The sequence below is a fragment of the Tachysurus vachellii genome, chromosome 19, assembly GCF_030014155.1.
Source record: "Tachysurus vachellii isolate PV-2020 chromosome 19, HZAU_Pvac_v1, whole genome shotgun sequence".
In the NCBI taxonomy this organism is placed as follows: Eukaryota; Metazoa; Chordata; class Actinopteri; order Siluriformes; family Bagridae; genus Tachysurus; species Tachysurus vachellii.
In genome coordinates, this window is record NC_083478.1 from 15,990,807 (window position 1) to 16,004,191 (window position 13,385).

General features: G+C 39.0%; 1 protein-coding gene across 1 annotated transcript in view; it reads right to left on the reverse strand.

Moving 5' to 3' along the window:
* The window catches only part of LOC132861883 (probable phospholipid-transporting ATPase IIA), a 38,831-nt gene that overhangs the window by 16,705 nt on the left and 8,741 nt on the right, over positions 1–13,385 (reverse strand). Inside the window, exons 6-17 of the mRNA XM_060893520.1 lie at positions 12,374–12,425; positions 11,120–11,214; positions 10,940–11,020; positions 10,774–10,849; positions 10,592–10,668; positions 8,861–9,021; positions 8,436–8,578; positions 6,228–6,340; positions 5,241–5,450; positions 2,817–2,978; positions 2,056–2,148; positions 636–719 (exon numbers count right to left, since the gene is read on the reverse strand). Coding sequence (XP_060749503.1) covers positions 636–719; positions 2,056–2,148; positions 2,817–2,978; positions 5,241–5,450; positions 6,228–6,340; positions 8,436–8,578; positions 8,861–9,021; positions 10,592–10,668; positions 10,774–10,849; positions 10,940–11,020; positions 11,120–11,214; positions 12,374–12,425 — 1,347 coding nt within the window. The remainder of the gene's footprint in view (positions 1–635; positions 720–2,055; positions 2,149–2,816; positions 2,979–5,240; positions 5,451–6,227; positions 6,341–8,435; positions 8,579–8,860; positions 9,022–10,591; positions 10,669–10,773; positions 10,850–10,939; positions 11,021–11,119; positions 11,215–12,373; positions 12,426–13,385) is intronic.

The window sequence follows — 13,385 nt, forward strand, 5'->3', positions numbered from 1 at the left end:
CAAACCAATACTGTGACATTTTGGGGCAATCCCTATGGAAAACTTGTTGCCGTGTCTCTTGTTTTGAAACTGTTGTTAATGTTGTATGGTTCCTCAGCAACTTGCAACGATATCTAAAGTTAAACCTGCACCTGGATATTTTGGCTAGGAAAATAAAAAAAAAAGTGAAAGAGAGAGAGAGAGAGAGAGAGAGAGAGAGAGAGAGAGAGACAGACAGACAGACAGACAGACAGACAGACAGATGGAGACAGACAGAGCAGCAGGTTCAGCGCTCCGATATCAGCACTCTTTTCCATAGGTGGCTGTATTTATTGCATCCATAACTCCTGCTTGAGTGACTCGCTCGAATATTACAAACTCTATGTCTCCCTGATGCGTTTATCAAATGCTCCTTTATGGATTATCTTGGAAATAAACATTTAAGGTCAGCAGAGGTGTGTGTTATTTGAGAGTCAAATTGCTGTCAGTCAACCGTATCAAGCTTCAACAGTCTGAGTGCTCCCTTTGTTTCCCGTAGTGCAACGCTCAATCTGAATTCCATCTGTAATATAATATACTGCAGCATGGAACGTTGTCTTTAATAAGCTACTAATATATCTTTCTCTGTGCCTGTAGACGACTTACTAAAATCTCACCTCAAAATCCTGGTACTGCTCCTCTGTCAGAGATTTCTTAGCCACCACGAGGACTCGCAGCCCTTCACGAGCCATGTTCCCACACTGCAAGATACAAATGAATAAAAACATGAGACAGTCTCTGACAGTCTATAACTCAAACACTGACATTTCTATAGCATTTCTATAGTAACTTGTTCACAGAGCGTCATGCGGTAGATTCTGTTGACGTTTGGTTCTGTAATGTCTCTTGTATAACATTTATGGAAGAAAGGAGTCTCCAGAGTCAGAGATGTATAACAGTTCATCAAGAGGTAAAAATTCTGCTCTACTGGGTTATGGTCAAGAGGATTGACTTGGCCAGTTGAAAACCTTCTACTTTTTTTCCCTTGATTAAATCCTTTGTTGAATTCCCAGTGTGTTTTGGATCTTTGTCTTGCTGCATGATGAAGTTACTCCAGATCAATATGGATGAATTTCTCGGTCAGATAAAATGTTCCTGTGTTATATCATCAATAATGATTAGTGCTTGTTCCGGACGTAGCCATGCAAGACCAAGACAGGACACAGGACACTATCACCACCATGTTTTACAGATGAGCTTGTGTGTTATGGATCGTGAGCAGATTCGACCTCTATCTGAATTAAAGTCTGGGCTTCAGTTTCTTACTGCTGATGAGTCCTTTGCATCTTGTGGTATGGTCTCTATATTCCTGCTCTCAAAGTCTTCCAACAGTGGATTGTGATATCTTCACCCCTGCCTTCAGGAGGCTGTTGGTGATGTCACTGACTGTTGTTTTTGGGTTTTTCCTCACAGCTCTTACAATGTTTCTGTCATCAGCTGTTGTTAATGTTCCTTGGCCAACCTGTTAGGTGTCTGTTACCCAGTACACCAGTGTTTTCTTTCCAAATTTGCTGTATCGGCTATGCCCAATGCTTGTGTAATATCGCTGATTTATTTCACTCTTGTCTCAGTCTAAATAGCTTGTTTTTTCTTCCGTAGTTTACTGATTCGTGTGTCGACTCATCTTTTAAACAACTTTTATCACAGAAACTAAAGGCTAAAACCAAGAGCTATTTATTGTTAAAAACCAATCTAATAATAAACTAATTGTGTTATAATACATTTGCTCACCTCGGGTGGTCTTATACAAAATGTCAAGTCAAATCAAGAAGCTATTATTGTCCTTAAAAACATATATAGCTGACGTAGTACACAATGTAATGAAACAACGTCTCTATAGGACCATGTTGCTACATAAAACAACACAGACCTAAGGACTTAAATTAAGTTGTCCTAGCCACATAAAGTGCATCCTAAAGTTAAAAGAAAAGAAAGTTAAAATCCTATTCTTTATATAGACTTAATGTCTTTTTTTAACAACAAAACAAAATGAATTGGCCTTGAATATAATATATTAGCAAGACAAAGTGACAATACCTCCTCTTCCAGCCAGTCGTTGTATTGTACTATTCCGGACATCACAACATCAGCACCTTTCATATAAAATGTGATGTCTCCAGTAGTCTCATCCTGGAACGAGGGATAAAAAGTGTCTATGATGTTCAACTAAATAACTGGTTATTACCCTTATAATACTTGACGTCATTATTGCTCAATAACTCTAAAAGCAACATTTTAAACAAGAATGAAGGATATTTTATACTTAAAGATTTGGGTTTTGTGTAAAATCTGTTTTTACATAGTCGCCTTAAGTGTGTAGTTTTCGGCTGCATTCAATAATATTAAAACCTCAATGATAATGATGATGATGATACACTATAAAAAATTATACATATGTATGAATCTTGTTTCCACTTCACAGCAGTAAAGAGTTATTTTGCATGTTCTAGAGAGTCCTTGGAGGTGTTTGAACAGATATCAAAAGGAAACCCCCATTAATTTCTAGGTTCCTTAAGTACACTAATATAGGCTCTGGTCCAAGGCAGCAACAATAGTGAGCCATTCTCAGCTGGAGAGAGTTAGTCATCAGGTTCAGAGGAGGGGAACTGCTTTCTCAGATCACCCCTAGCCAAAACAAATAACTCTGTGCGTCTGCCTTCTTACTGAAGTTCCCAAAAGAAACATGGCAGACGGGTTGTTGTGTTAGTGAGCATCCTGAAAAATATTCAATAGCGGTTGCTTAGCAAGTTGTATTATCTACTGCTTTGGAATGACAGGCTGTATTAGGAGATACTTACACGCACAATGATCCCCATGCGCTTGCTCTCGTAGGTGAAAGGGAAAATCTGCAGGATGGTGAAATTGAGGATTTGACCACTAGGGGTCCTCAGCTGCATAGAGGACTGATCTCTTCCCACCAGAGTCAGTCCAACACTTTCTGTCCACTGGACCAGTGACACCTAGCACATGTGTGAGAGAAAGACAAGGAGAGGCCTTGTTCAAAATTAATTTAATTTTATTTATTTAATTCATTTAATTTTCATTTTATTTAAAATTCAACTTTTAAATAACTAGTGTGTCATTGCATTTGTCTCTAAAGACTTTGAGGGATCGAGATGTTCGATCTAGGTCTAGATTTTAAATGCTTAGTAATCATTTAGCAAAATGAATAGATTTAGGGGATATTCTTGGGGGATAATGTTTTATGTTTTGCCTTACAGTCAAATTAGAGAGAAAAAATATTTTACTAAATAATAATAATAATAATAATAATAATAATAATAATAATAATAATAATAATAATAATAATAATTGTTTTTTTAAAAAAAGATCTAGAATAAATAATGGCACAAAATCACTGTATATTAAAACCCAGAAATAAAATCCATAAAATAAATAATCAAGAGATTATTTATTCTCAATTTATCTTAGCAAAGCTAAATTCTTTAAAGAAAAAAATATAAATATAAATTAAAATGCATTAATTGAATCTAAATTGACTCTACATTTTAAAACAGTATTTAGTCAGAATCTGGTTCAGAAGAAGTAGTTTAGTTTCAGAAGTTTAGTACAAAAAACAGGTCTTGTCAAGGAAGAAATTAATTTAATCTACAAACCAAAAATATTTGTTTAAAAAGGGTGAATTTAGAAAAGAAAGAAGAGCTGAATATAGTCTGATTTTACTTTAGAAATTTTTAGGATTTAGAAAACTTTAGAACTTTAGTTAGAAAAGGTTAGTCTACTTTAGAAATATTTGAGGTTTAAAAAAAAATACTGAATTAAAATGAATTGAAAAATGACTGAAAAAATGGCATTTAGACTAAATCTTGCTTAGTTGCTGGTGGTATGGAACGTCTTCTATACAGTAAAAACCCAAAACGGAAAGCCACGGAAATTGAAATCTCCTACATTATGCTGAGATTTAAAAAGTTTTAAAACGCCAACGAGTACGTACTTAAGAACATTCCTCACCCAGTATAAATAAACATCACAATCGTTGGTGTGGATTTGTACTGAATGGCCAGCCACATTGCAGTGTACCAGTGAAGATAAGACAAACCAGATGACATCCATTAGTGTAATGCTGAAGGGGCTGGTGGGAGGAGGGGGATTTCTGGGAGGCAGAAGTTATTGCCCAATAACTTCCAGACCAGAGGTTAGAGCGAGATCAAAAACCTTATTTCTTATGCCCTTTGCAACTAGCTGCTAATGACATATCTCACAGCATCCAGATGGACTAAAGAGAGGCTAAAAGTAAGCAGGCTTCACCGCTAGACCACAGCCACCACGTTCACCACAGTCAACAAATGAGGCCTGACCCTACTGCTTTCGTTTGACCGCTGGCTACGTCATGTTTTGTTTAGTAAAAGCTTACAACATGGCCTAGGTTGATGCAGTTACCTCTGCATAGGTAAATAAGCCATATCCATTTCCTCACTCTCACAAAACGCACATGTTTGTAAATTACACGTCACTGTGAATCTTGAGGGAGACCCAGTCTCTATATGTCAAATCATGTATAAGTATAAAACTGAACAATATTGATATTTAGAAGCTTGGTCTACATCTGAAAGTCATAATTTCTTTCCCAGCAACAAGAAGCAGACGTAGGCTTTGTTTAGTCAGAGTCTGGTACCACAAACTGTCTTGCTTGTAGTGAGAGTGTGTGTGAGTATGAGAGTGTGTGCATGTGTGTGTGTGTGTGTGTGTGTGTGTGTGTGTGTGTGTGTGTGTGTAGGCCCAGTATGCGTCACCACCAACCCACACTTCCCTACTGACCTTGACTTTATCCCAATAACCACGAAAGGACACATATGTTAAACCAATCAGCAAAGATTTACTCCGTCTTATGAGAAAGTTTTTAGTCTTAGTCAGATTTTTGTTTTTATCTATTAGTACATTTCTTTTGGTATAAAATCCTTAAAAGAACGATTCCAAAGCTTCATCCGGATTGCAGTAAACTTGTTTTGTGGCCTTTTTGCTCTTTCCGGTGCTCAACAGTATTAAAACAGCAAATATCAATGAATGTCATAGTTATAGTTGCAGTGCTGATGGCACCCCAGAATACACCATGAACTTCCACTAGATTTCCACTAGAATGGCCAATAACCATCAGAGTATTCCTGTCTTTTGTATTGCTGTAAACTTTAAGACTTTAAAACTTTAAGACGTATGCATTGCTGAGCATTCTAACCAAGTTGTAATGTGGTCATGACTGTTACCTCGTCAGGGCTGGAGGCTTGATACACCCTGCACGTGTCTTCGTAGTGCTGCTCGGCCTCTGCCTGCTCGGTCACGCCGTTCCCCTCGTACACCGGTGTCACGTTGTGCACCAGGGCGATAGCCTTCACCGCTTCGTGCACTCGACTACTGATTGTCTTCCTCACCTTAGTTGTGACCGGTGCTCTAGACGCCAGCTGGTCGTGTGGAGGCTACAAATAAATTAATAAATAAAATGAAGAAGGGTATCATTATTATTAGAATGGTAATGTAAAGGAATGCAGGCCTGGATCTGTTATTTAAATAAAGAAAACAGGTCAAACAATTCAAAAAGATAATAAACACTGGCATCATCATCATCATCATCCTCATCATCATCATCAAAATAATAGTAATAAATTCATAATTAAAAAGATATTTAATGGCAAATTCGATAACCAAACTAAACTTATTCACTGACTAAAATTAATGAGCTCTAACCTTCTTTACTTACCCCACTGACAAAATGATAAAACTGTGTCTCAGTTAAATGTCCTTCTTAAGTCCACAGAGAGGAGTTATAAAAGCTCCCAGATGTATCAGAAAGTTGAAACAATAAGCTTTAGCATTTTGCGGGCTATTTTTGGGCCGTATATTTAAGGGGTTAATGGCAGAGTTATTAAATTAGCCACTAAGAGGCAGGGAACAAGCAAATCCTGTTTCCTGCTCTAATGACTTCAGATGTCAAAGGGACAAAGCATGTCCTTAAGGGGTTATGAGGCACATGCTGAAGGACTGGCCATATGTGATTCGCTTTCCTATACACTTAACAGCCCTTTTTTGTCATTATGAAAGCTCCTGGCAACTTGAACTTACTGCAACAGATAAATCAACTCTCTATGAGGGCAGATTAAGAATGTGAGCTCAGAAGGATCACTAGAACTCAGGCACATATAAACATTATTTATTCACCTTTATTTTTTTTTCTCCAAATGAGTACATTTAGTTACCTGAGTGTAAGCGCTGAACACATGACTCTGCACTTCGTCCATGGAATCCATTCCATACGCCACGGTGCCAAGGTGAAGACGCCTGAACACCATTTCGTTCTGTGTGAGAGTCCCTGCCAAGACAAAACACTCAACTACTAAGAACAATGAATTGAAATAGCTGCAACGTTCATAGCTAGTAATTTAATACACTGATGTACAGATGACGGTTAAAGCTGAAGAGCTTTCTCCACTGAAAACTGTGAAGGTCTTAAATACATATTTTGTACTATATGTAAAATAAATAAATAAGTAAATAAATAAATGAGACTACCAAACTGAAACTCCTGGTCTGGTCACCAGCTCTTGTTTGATGTCTACTGGTTGCCATAGTAAAATTTATCAATGGGTAGCACAACAAATCATATATATATGTATATATATATATATATATATATATATATATATATATATATATATATATATATATATATATATATATATATATGCATCATATTCTGTAAGTTAAAGGAGAAGAAGGAAAAGAAGAAGGTGTGTGCTCTTTAAAGAGAGAGAGAGAGAGAGAGACACACACACAGAGAAGGAGAGAGAGAGAGAGAGAGAGAGAGAGAGAGACAGAGAGCAAACAATGCATTCTTCCACATTTTATCAGAAAGCGTCACTAACTTTCCATGGAAGAGGAAATTAAAGGTTAAAGAGTATGTACAACGGATCTAGTCTCCAGTCCCACCATTCCATGCTCTTCAATTAACAAAATCTGGACATAAAATCTAGGCTTAAAAATGCCATGAAAGCTTAGGGTGTGTTTCCTGACACCTCAGTAGATCGCATTCTACTTAACAGTGTTACACCCGCGCTTGACTCACACTTCCGTTCAATACTTCACAGCTCTTTCTTTCCCTTTTCTTAGGAAGCATCTATCATTGTGTCATAAATCAGAAGGGGAGAAGTTAACGGGGGAGACCTAAAAGGTTCGAGTCGGCTTTAAATTGTAATAAGTGACACGTCTTTGCCGAGAGCGCGCCACCTAAGCTCCACCGAAGAGATCTGAACTAACCTTGAGCTACCGTCTACTGTCCTTATAAGTCACTTCAGTGCTATCGGCTTTCACACCACACCGTGACTGCTCTGATTTCAGTCACGTAAATGGGACACTCTTAAGTAGTCGCCGGATTATAAAGCATAAATCTAGCTTCAAAACCAACAGCTTTTTTTTTCTACTTGCTTTAAGACTTGAATATATTATACGGTGCTTTAAGCTTCGCCATTAACGATAACATATTTGACACAATTAAGGACAAAACTCTGATACTACATGCTTACACTACTAATGCAAATGATTTTAGAATCTTTTTGCTTTTAGCCAGTCTTTTAGTTTAAAATTATCGGAAAGAATGTTTCTTAACACCAGGCTTTTCAACATCCAAAACTGAACTGTTAGCGAACACACACACACACCCCCACACCCCACTGGCTGCTCCTGAGGACGTTCTGGGGACAGCGTAATGATGTGTGGGATTGCAGAAGATAGTACCACTTAGCACAGTCTCACTTGTGGACCATAGATACACAGATATAGAAAATAAATTATTTATAAATCACACTCTCTGGTTCCCTATGGAGTCTGGCTCCCCTTAAGGTTTCTTGCTAATATTGTCTCAAGGAGTTTTTCCTATTTATTTATTTCTGTATGTACAGGATGTTCAGGATATACCCTGCCTTGTCTCCTGGGATAGGCTCCAGGTTCCGCATGACCCATTAGGATAAGCGGGGTAGAGAGTGGATGGAAAGATGGAAGCCTTTGGTAAAACAGAGTTTCTGTTCCAGCAGAAGAACACATTGGGTTTCATTCCTGTCAGGTAAGAAGTCTACACTGTGCACAGGTTCAACTGTTAACACTCTCTCAACAAGCCTTTACTAAATGTAGCCTCAGATTCCTGTACTTGGCTGACAGACGTAGAACCTGCTGTGATCTGCTGTTGTATTGCATTCACCTCAAGGATTGATGTGTGTTTTTAGCTGCTTTTCTCCTCACCACAGATGTAACGAGTAGTTAATTGAGTTATTTGAGAATCTGGCAATTGACTGATCTCTCATTAAACAAGCTGTTTCCGAACAGAGTATGCGTGTGCAGTCGTCATCTTACGGGTTTTACAATCAACTGCCAACAGAAAACTGAAAATCCAAACTCCAAATCTTTTTCCCCACCTGTCTTATCAGTGAGGAGATACGAGATTCGTCCAAGCTGCTCTGGGATGGTGCTGGCGCGAACCACAGTTCCAGGGATTTTTGAATCTTTCTTGATCATCCAGCTGAACACCATCTTGCCCATGTCCAGGTTCACACGCAAACTGAGAAGGAGATGCCGTGGAACATTTTTTATGGAAGACGCTAGTGCTGGAATTTGCTGTAGTATTTTCTAAACAATGCTAACGTACAATGACGATGTACAAGAACATTATCATAAAAGCGACGAACATGAGTCTGCTTTAATGTGTTAGCCTATACAATATTAAAATATTCATATCATGTTTAATTTATGTATCTTTGTTATTTAACGGTGAACTGCACATGCTAGTCAGTCATGCTAGTGTATACTGAGAAACTGTGCCAGTTCGAAAATAAGGCCTTACCTGATGGGAACTATGTTGGAAAAAAGCAACAGGAAGCGGAAGATTTGAAGGTACCAGCGGCCAGCGAAGTGTTGCAGGGCCACCATGACCAGAGAAACCACCACCAGGGCTCCGAACAGAATCTTGGTTAAGCAGTTTACCTCCAAGTCAAAAAGCCCAATCTACAGCACCAAATGAATAATATTCACACGTGTTTAAATAAAAAGCATAACTTCCAAAGTGCCACTTTTACATTACAACATCACAATTAATAAACTGAATTTATTCCGTCTAAATATTTTATTTAAATTATATGAATCTATAGGGGGGCACGGTGGCTTGGTGGTTAGCACATTCGCCTCACACCTCCAGGGTCGGGGTTCGATTCCCGCCTCCACCTTGTGTGTGTGGAGTTTGCATGTTCTCCCCGTGCCTCGGGGGTTTCCTCCGGGTACTCCGGTTTCCTCCCCCGGTCCAAAGACATGCATGGTAGGTTGATTGGCATCTCTGGAAAATTGTCCCTAGTGAGTGATTGCGTGAGTGAATGAGTGTGTGTGTGTGTGCCCTGCGATGGGTTGGCACTCCGTCCAGGGTGTATCCTGCCTTGATGCCCAATGATGCCTGAGATAGGCACAGGCTCCCCGTGACCCGAGGTAGTTCGGATAAGCGGTAGAAGATGAATGAATGAATGAATCTATAACAGACGTTTGTTATAACATGACTTCCGTGTCAGATTATATGATAACGATCCTCAACTTCTGACTGAAGTTCTGATGAATCTGAAACTTCTGACTAATTGAGATTAGAGAATTCAATATCACTGTTGTATAAATTTTATTATCGTTATTATTAGGGGCCAAGCACTGTTTGTATTTTATTTTTTTTCTTTGCTAGTGTGTCTGTGGTAGACTATACAACCATCTGGAACATAGATGTGAAATTCAGCACACTGATATTGGAAAGACTAGGAAACATTCTGCCCACATTTGGACCAAGTGCTGCAAACACTCTAGCGCCACCATCGGGTCTAATTTGAAAGTATGTCGATGGTCAAAACTTTTGACCCGTGTGACCAAAACCTCACTCTGATGCAAATTTCCGTCAAATTAGATTTTCTTTCTCATTTTGTCAGATACAAGACAGATGTATGTTTGGTGCAGATACTTGGACAAAAAGGCACAGACTGATAAAAAAAATGAAATACATAAACAGCATAGACGTATTTAAATTTCAGGACGAAAAAGATTTTCAAGTCAGAGCAGTAGCAATCACAACCATAGGCCAAAGTACTGAATAGACCAGAAGTCTTTATTTGTCACATATACAGTGAAATTCTTTCTCCGCATATCCCAACTTGGGGTCAGAGTGCAGGGGCAGCCATGATACATCAGCCCTGAAGCAGAGAGGGTTAAGGGCCTTGCTCAAGGACCCAACAGTGGCAGCTTGGCAGTTCTGGGGCTTGAACCCTGATCCTCCGGTCAACAACCCAGAGCCTTAACCACTTGAGCCACCACTTCCCCATCATGTCGCAACATCACAGATCAGAGAATTCTACCAATGTCCGTAATCAAATCATACACATCATGAGCAAACTGCAAATCACTCATGAATCCTCTTACCAAAATTCATGTGGCTCACAGAGTCTGGGTGCTTGGCCCCCGAAAATGATGCTTGCAACTTTAATTACTGTTATTATTACTGTTGTTATTGCTTATTTTTATTCATTCTAAAAAATACTAGAGTAAACAGTACCTTATTTCTTGGATTGGACGTGTTCATAACACTGCGAAGTTCTTTTCCGGTATAAATCACAACCCCTATCACTGTACCTGTAGTTACAGACAGAGAAGCAGTGGTAATGTGTTTAAATTCTAAGACATGAAGGAAAAGTTCCCACTTGAAATACGCTGAAACATTGTAAAAGCTTCACTTACCTGAGGCAACAACAGTGCTGGCCCACAGCGTATTCTCAATACTCAGGCTCTCGTTGACTGGAGGGTCTCCGTCCTCCTGAAAGCAGCGATTGTGACAGCATTCTGGTGAGTTTATGTGATTTAACATTTAGAAAGCGCTGCCTCACATGAGCACGTCAGCACTCACCCTGGTAAAAGTACCGATGAAGTTATGGATGTCGATATTGGGTTCCTCGGCATACACAAACGACCTGATCTGTAGTAGGTCCTAGAAGCAAGCGTGTGGCATGGGTTTAATGCTGCTTCTCACATTCAAGCTCTTTTGAAGCTTATTCAAGAAGTCTGTAAAATGTAGTGCAAAACTCACTGCTGCGGTCGGGAGTCTTTGAGTGCAGGCCACCGGGAGGCGCAGTTTCCAGTCTGTTTCTCCATCCAGCTGGTCAGTCCTCAGGAAGCAAGAGCCTTGAGAAGAACAGAAGGATTAGAGATGGACTTACAGAAGTATTAAAAGTGTATCACTCGTCCAGTACATGGGATTAAATTCTAGTGCTTCTCTGGGCTTACATGAAGCATGTAGATTGCATTGAAACTGTTAAATTGCATTGTTAGCCTCTAGAGGGCACTGTGGCACATTTTTTGTCCTACATTTGTCCTAGCAAAGCCATGGAAATCTTTGTGTATTTTACAGATTTTATGCAATAAGTATATATATTTATAACACACCTCATCCTTCTCCTCCTCCTCCTCCATATCATCATCACCATTATCATACAGCCTCGCTGATCATTTTTTCCTCCAAACGTTATTAAATGTTATAAAAAATTTTTTTTTTAAAAACTCCATTTGAAACTAGTGTTTGGTTTATGTGCAAGATTTTCACCTCCCTGCCCCCATTTTAAAAGATGTGTCATCCTGCTGGGGCTGTGGAACCCTAGGCTCTTTATAATTGACCTAATGGACTACATCTGCAGGGCAGATAACAGTGTAACCCCTTCCCGTAAAACCAACACATCAAGCAGGCATGCTTCCACCCCCATCTTTAAAGAAACCCTTCAGATTTCATTCATGACTCTCTGCAAAACTATTCAGGATTGTATTTGACTAGGGAAAAAAAATTGCTATTTCTCTTCAGACATGTTAAAAATTTCTTTTTTTTTTTCTTTTTCAAACCCAGACAGTTTTCCCAGATGACCTTGCAGTTGAACTTTTGAGAAATAACAACACTCTGCCTAGCACGCAACAAATTTCAATCTCTTGGTCATTTGTTTATTCAGATGATACTCTGTCCTTCTGCCCTTTGCATTTGTTTGTTTTGTGTATTCCTTCGATTTTCTGTGTTGCTTTGCATGTCTTGATTTTCCTCGCCAACTGCCTTTGCCATTTGAAAGACAAAAAGAAATCTCAGTCAAGATGACATTTGATTATTCCATGCCATAACAACCTGAGCAGGCAAAAGCTTTTTTAGACCAAGATCCAAAAACCATAGCGCGACACAATCACGCATCACCTCCCACAAGACAGAGAGGTTTCGGACGCAAAATGTCTGCGTGTCCATGTTTCAAATGCCTAATTTCAACTCTACTTCTGATAGAAAGACTGGGATGAGGTGACGGATGTTTACCGTTCCTTTCAGATGTCCGTAGGAAGATCATGTCAGCGGGAACACGTTGGTTCTAGAGTGGAGAGGGAAAGAATGGGCGAGAGATGGTTAGAAAAAGACATGACAACCTACTACAGTATCTCTTACACTAGTTCGAGTAACTCTGTCCTATTTCATCTTTCATTACATCCACTGGCTCTGTTCAGTGTGAGAGTCCTACGGGAAATTATTCACTGCCTTGACTGTTACTTAAAGTCCATCAAAGCTGCAGAAGTCCCAAAACACACGACACGACATGACATGACATGACATGACACCAGCTGAGTGTTGTTCAGTTGTCCATTTCATTAGCTGCTTGGAAACTAACTATGCTAAAAAAGTCTTAAAATGTAGCGCATGCTAGTTTGTTACACTAAGGGAAAAAAAGTCAGACGTGTTCAGTCAGATTCAAGACGTTATTAAGAAATAAGTATTAAGTACAGTTTACATAGAAAACAACTGAACATGATTTCACTGCATAGACTAAACTCAATTTATTCTAAACTTCATTTAAACAGGTTTTTTAATGACTAGAATGAATGATATAGTGTGAGTGCGACGGGCAAATGTAGTATTAATGTAAACCAGGCACACTGTGAAATCTCAGGAGTGTGTTTGCGCTGATGGGATAACCGTAATATATTTTAAGGAAATTAACCCTTGCACGGTAGTCTAGAATAGGGCTGATGGGACAGTTGCAAATCCGTTTCAGCTCAGGCGTAGGCTTGGTAGGCTTGGACTTTCGTTTTATTCAGAGCTCTGTATACGCACACTCAATACAAATCATCATGTGGAACCAGTGTAGGGGTTTTTTGAAGTAAGTACTGTAACAGAGTCTATATATTCATTGTAGATGAGACTTATATATCTTATATATTAGATATATGTCTAATGCGGCACGTTAAATTATACTGGATTGCAACAAAAATCCAACAAGTCGTTCAGATATTAGATTTAGTGTCTTCTCCTCACGTCACATGTAAAAGATATGATT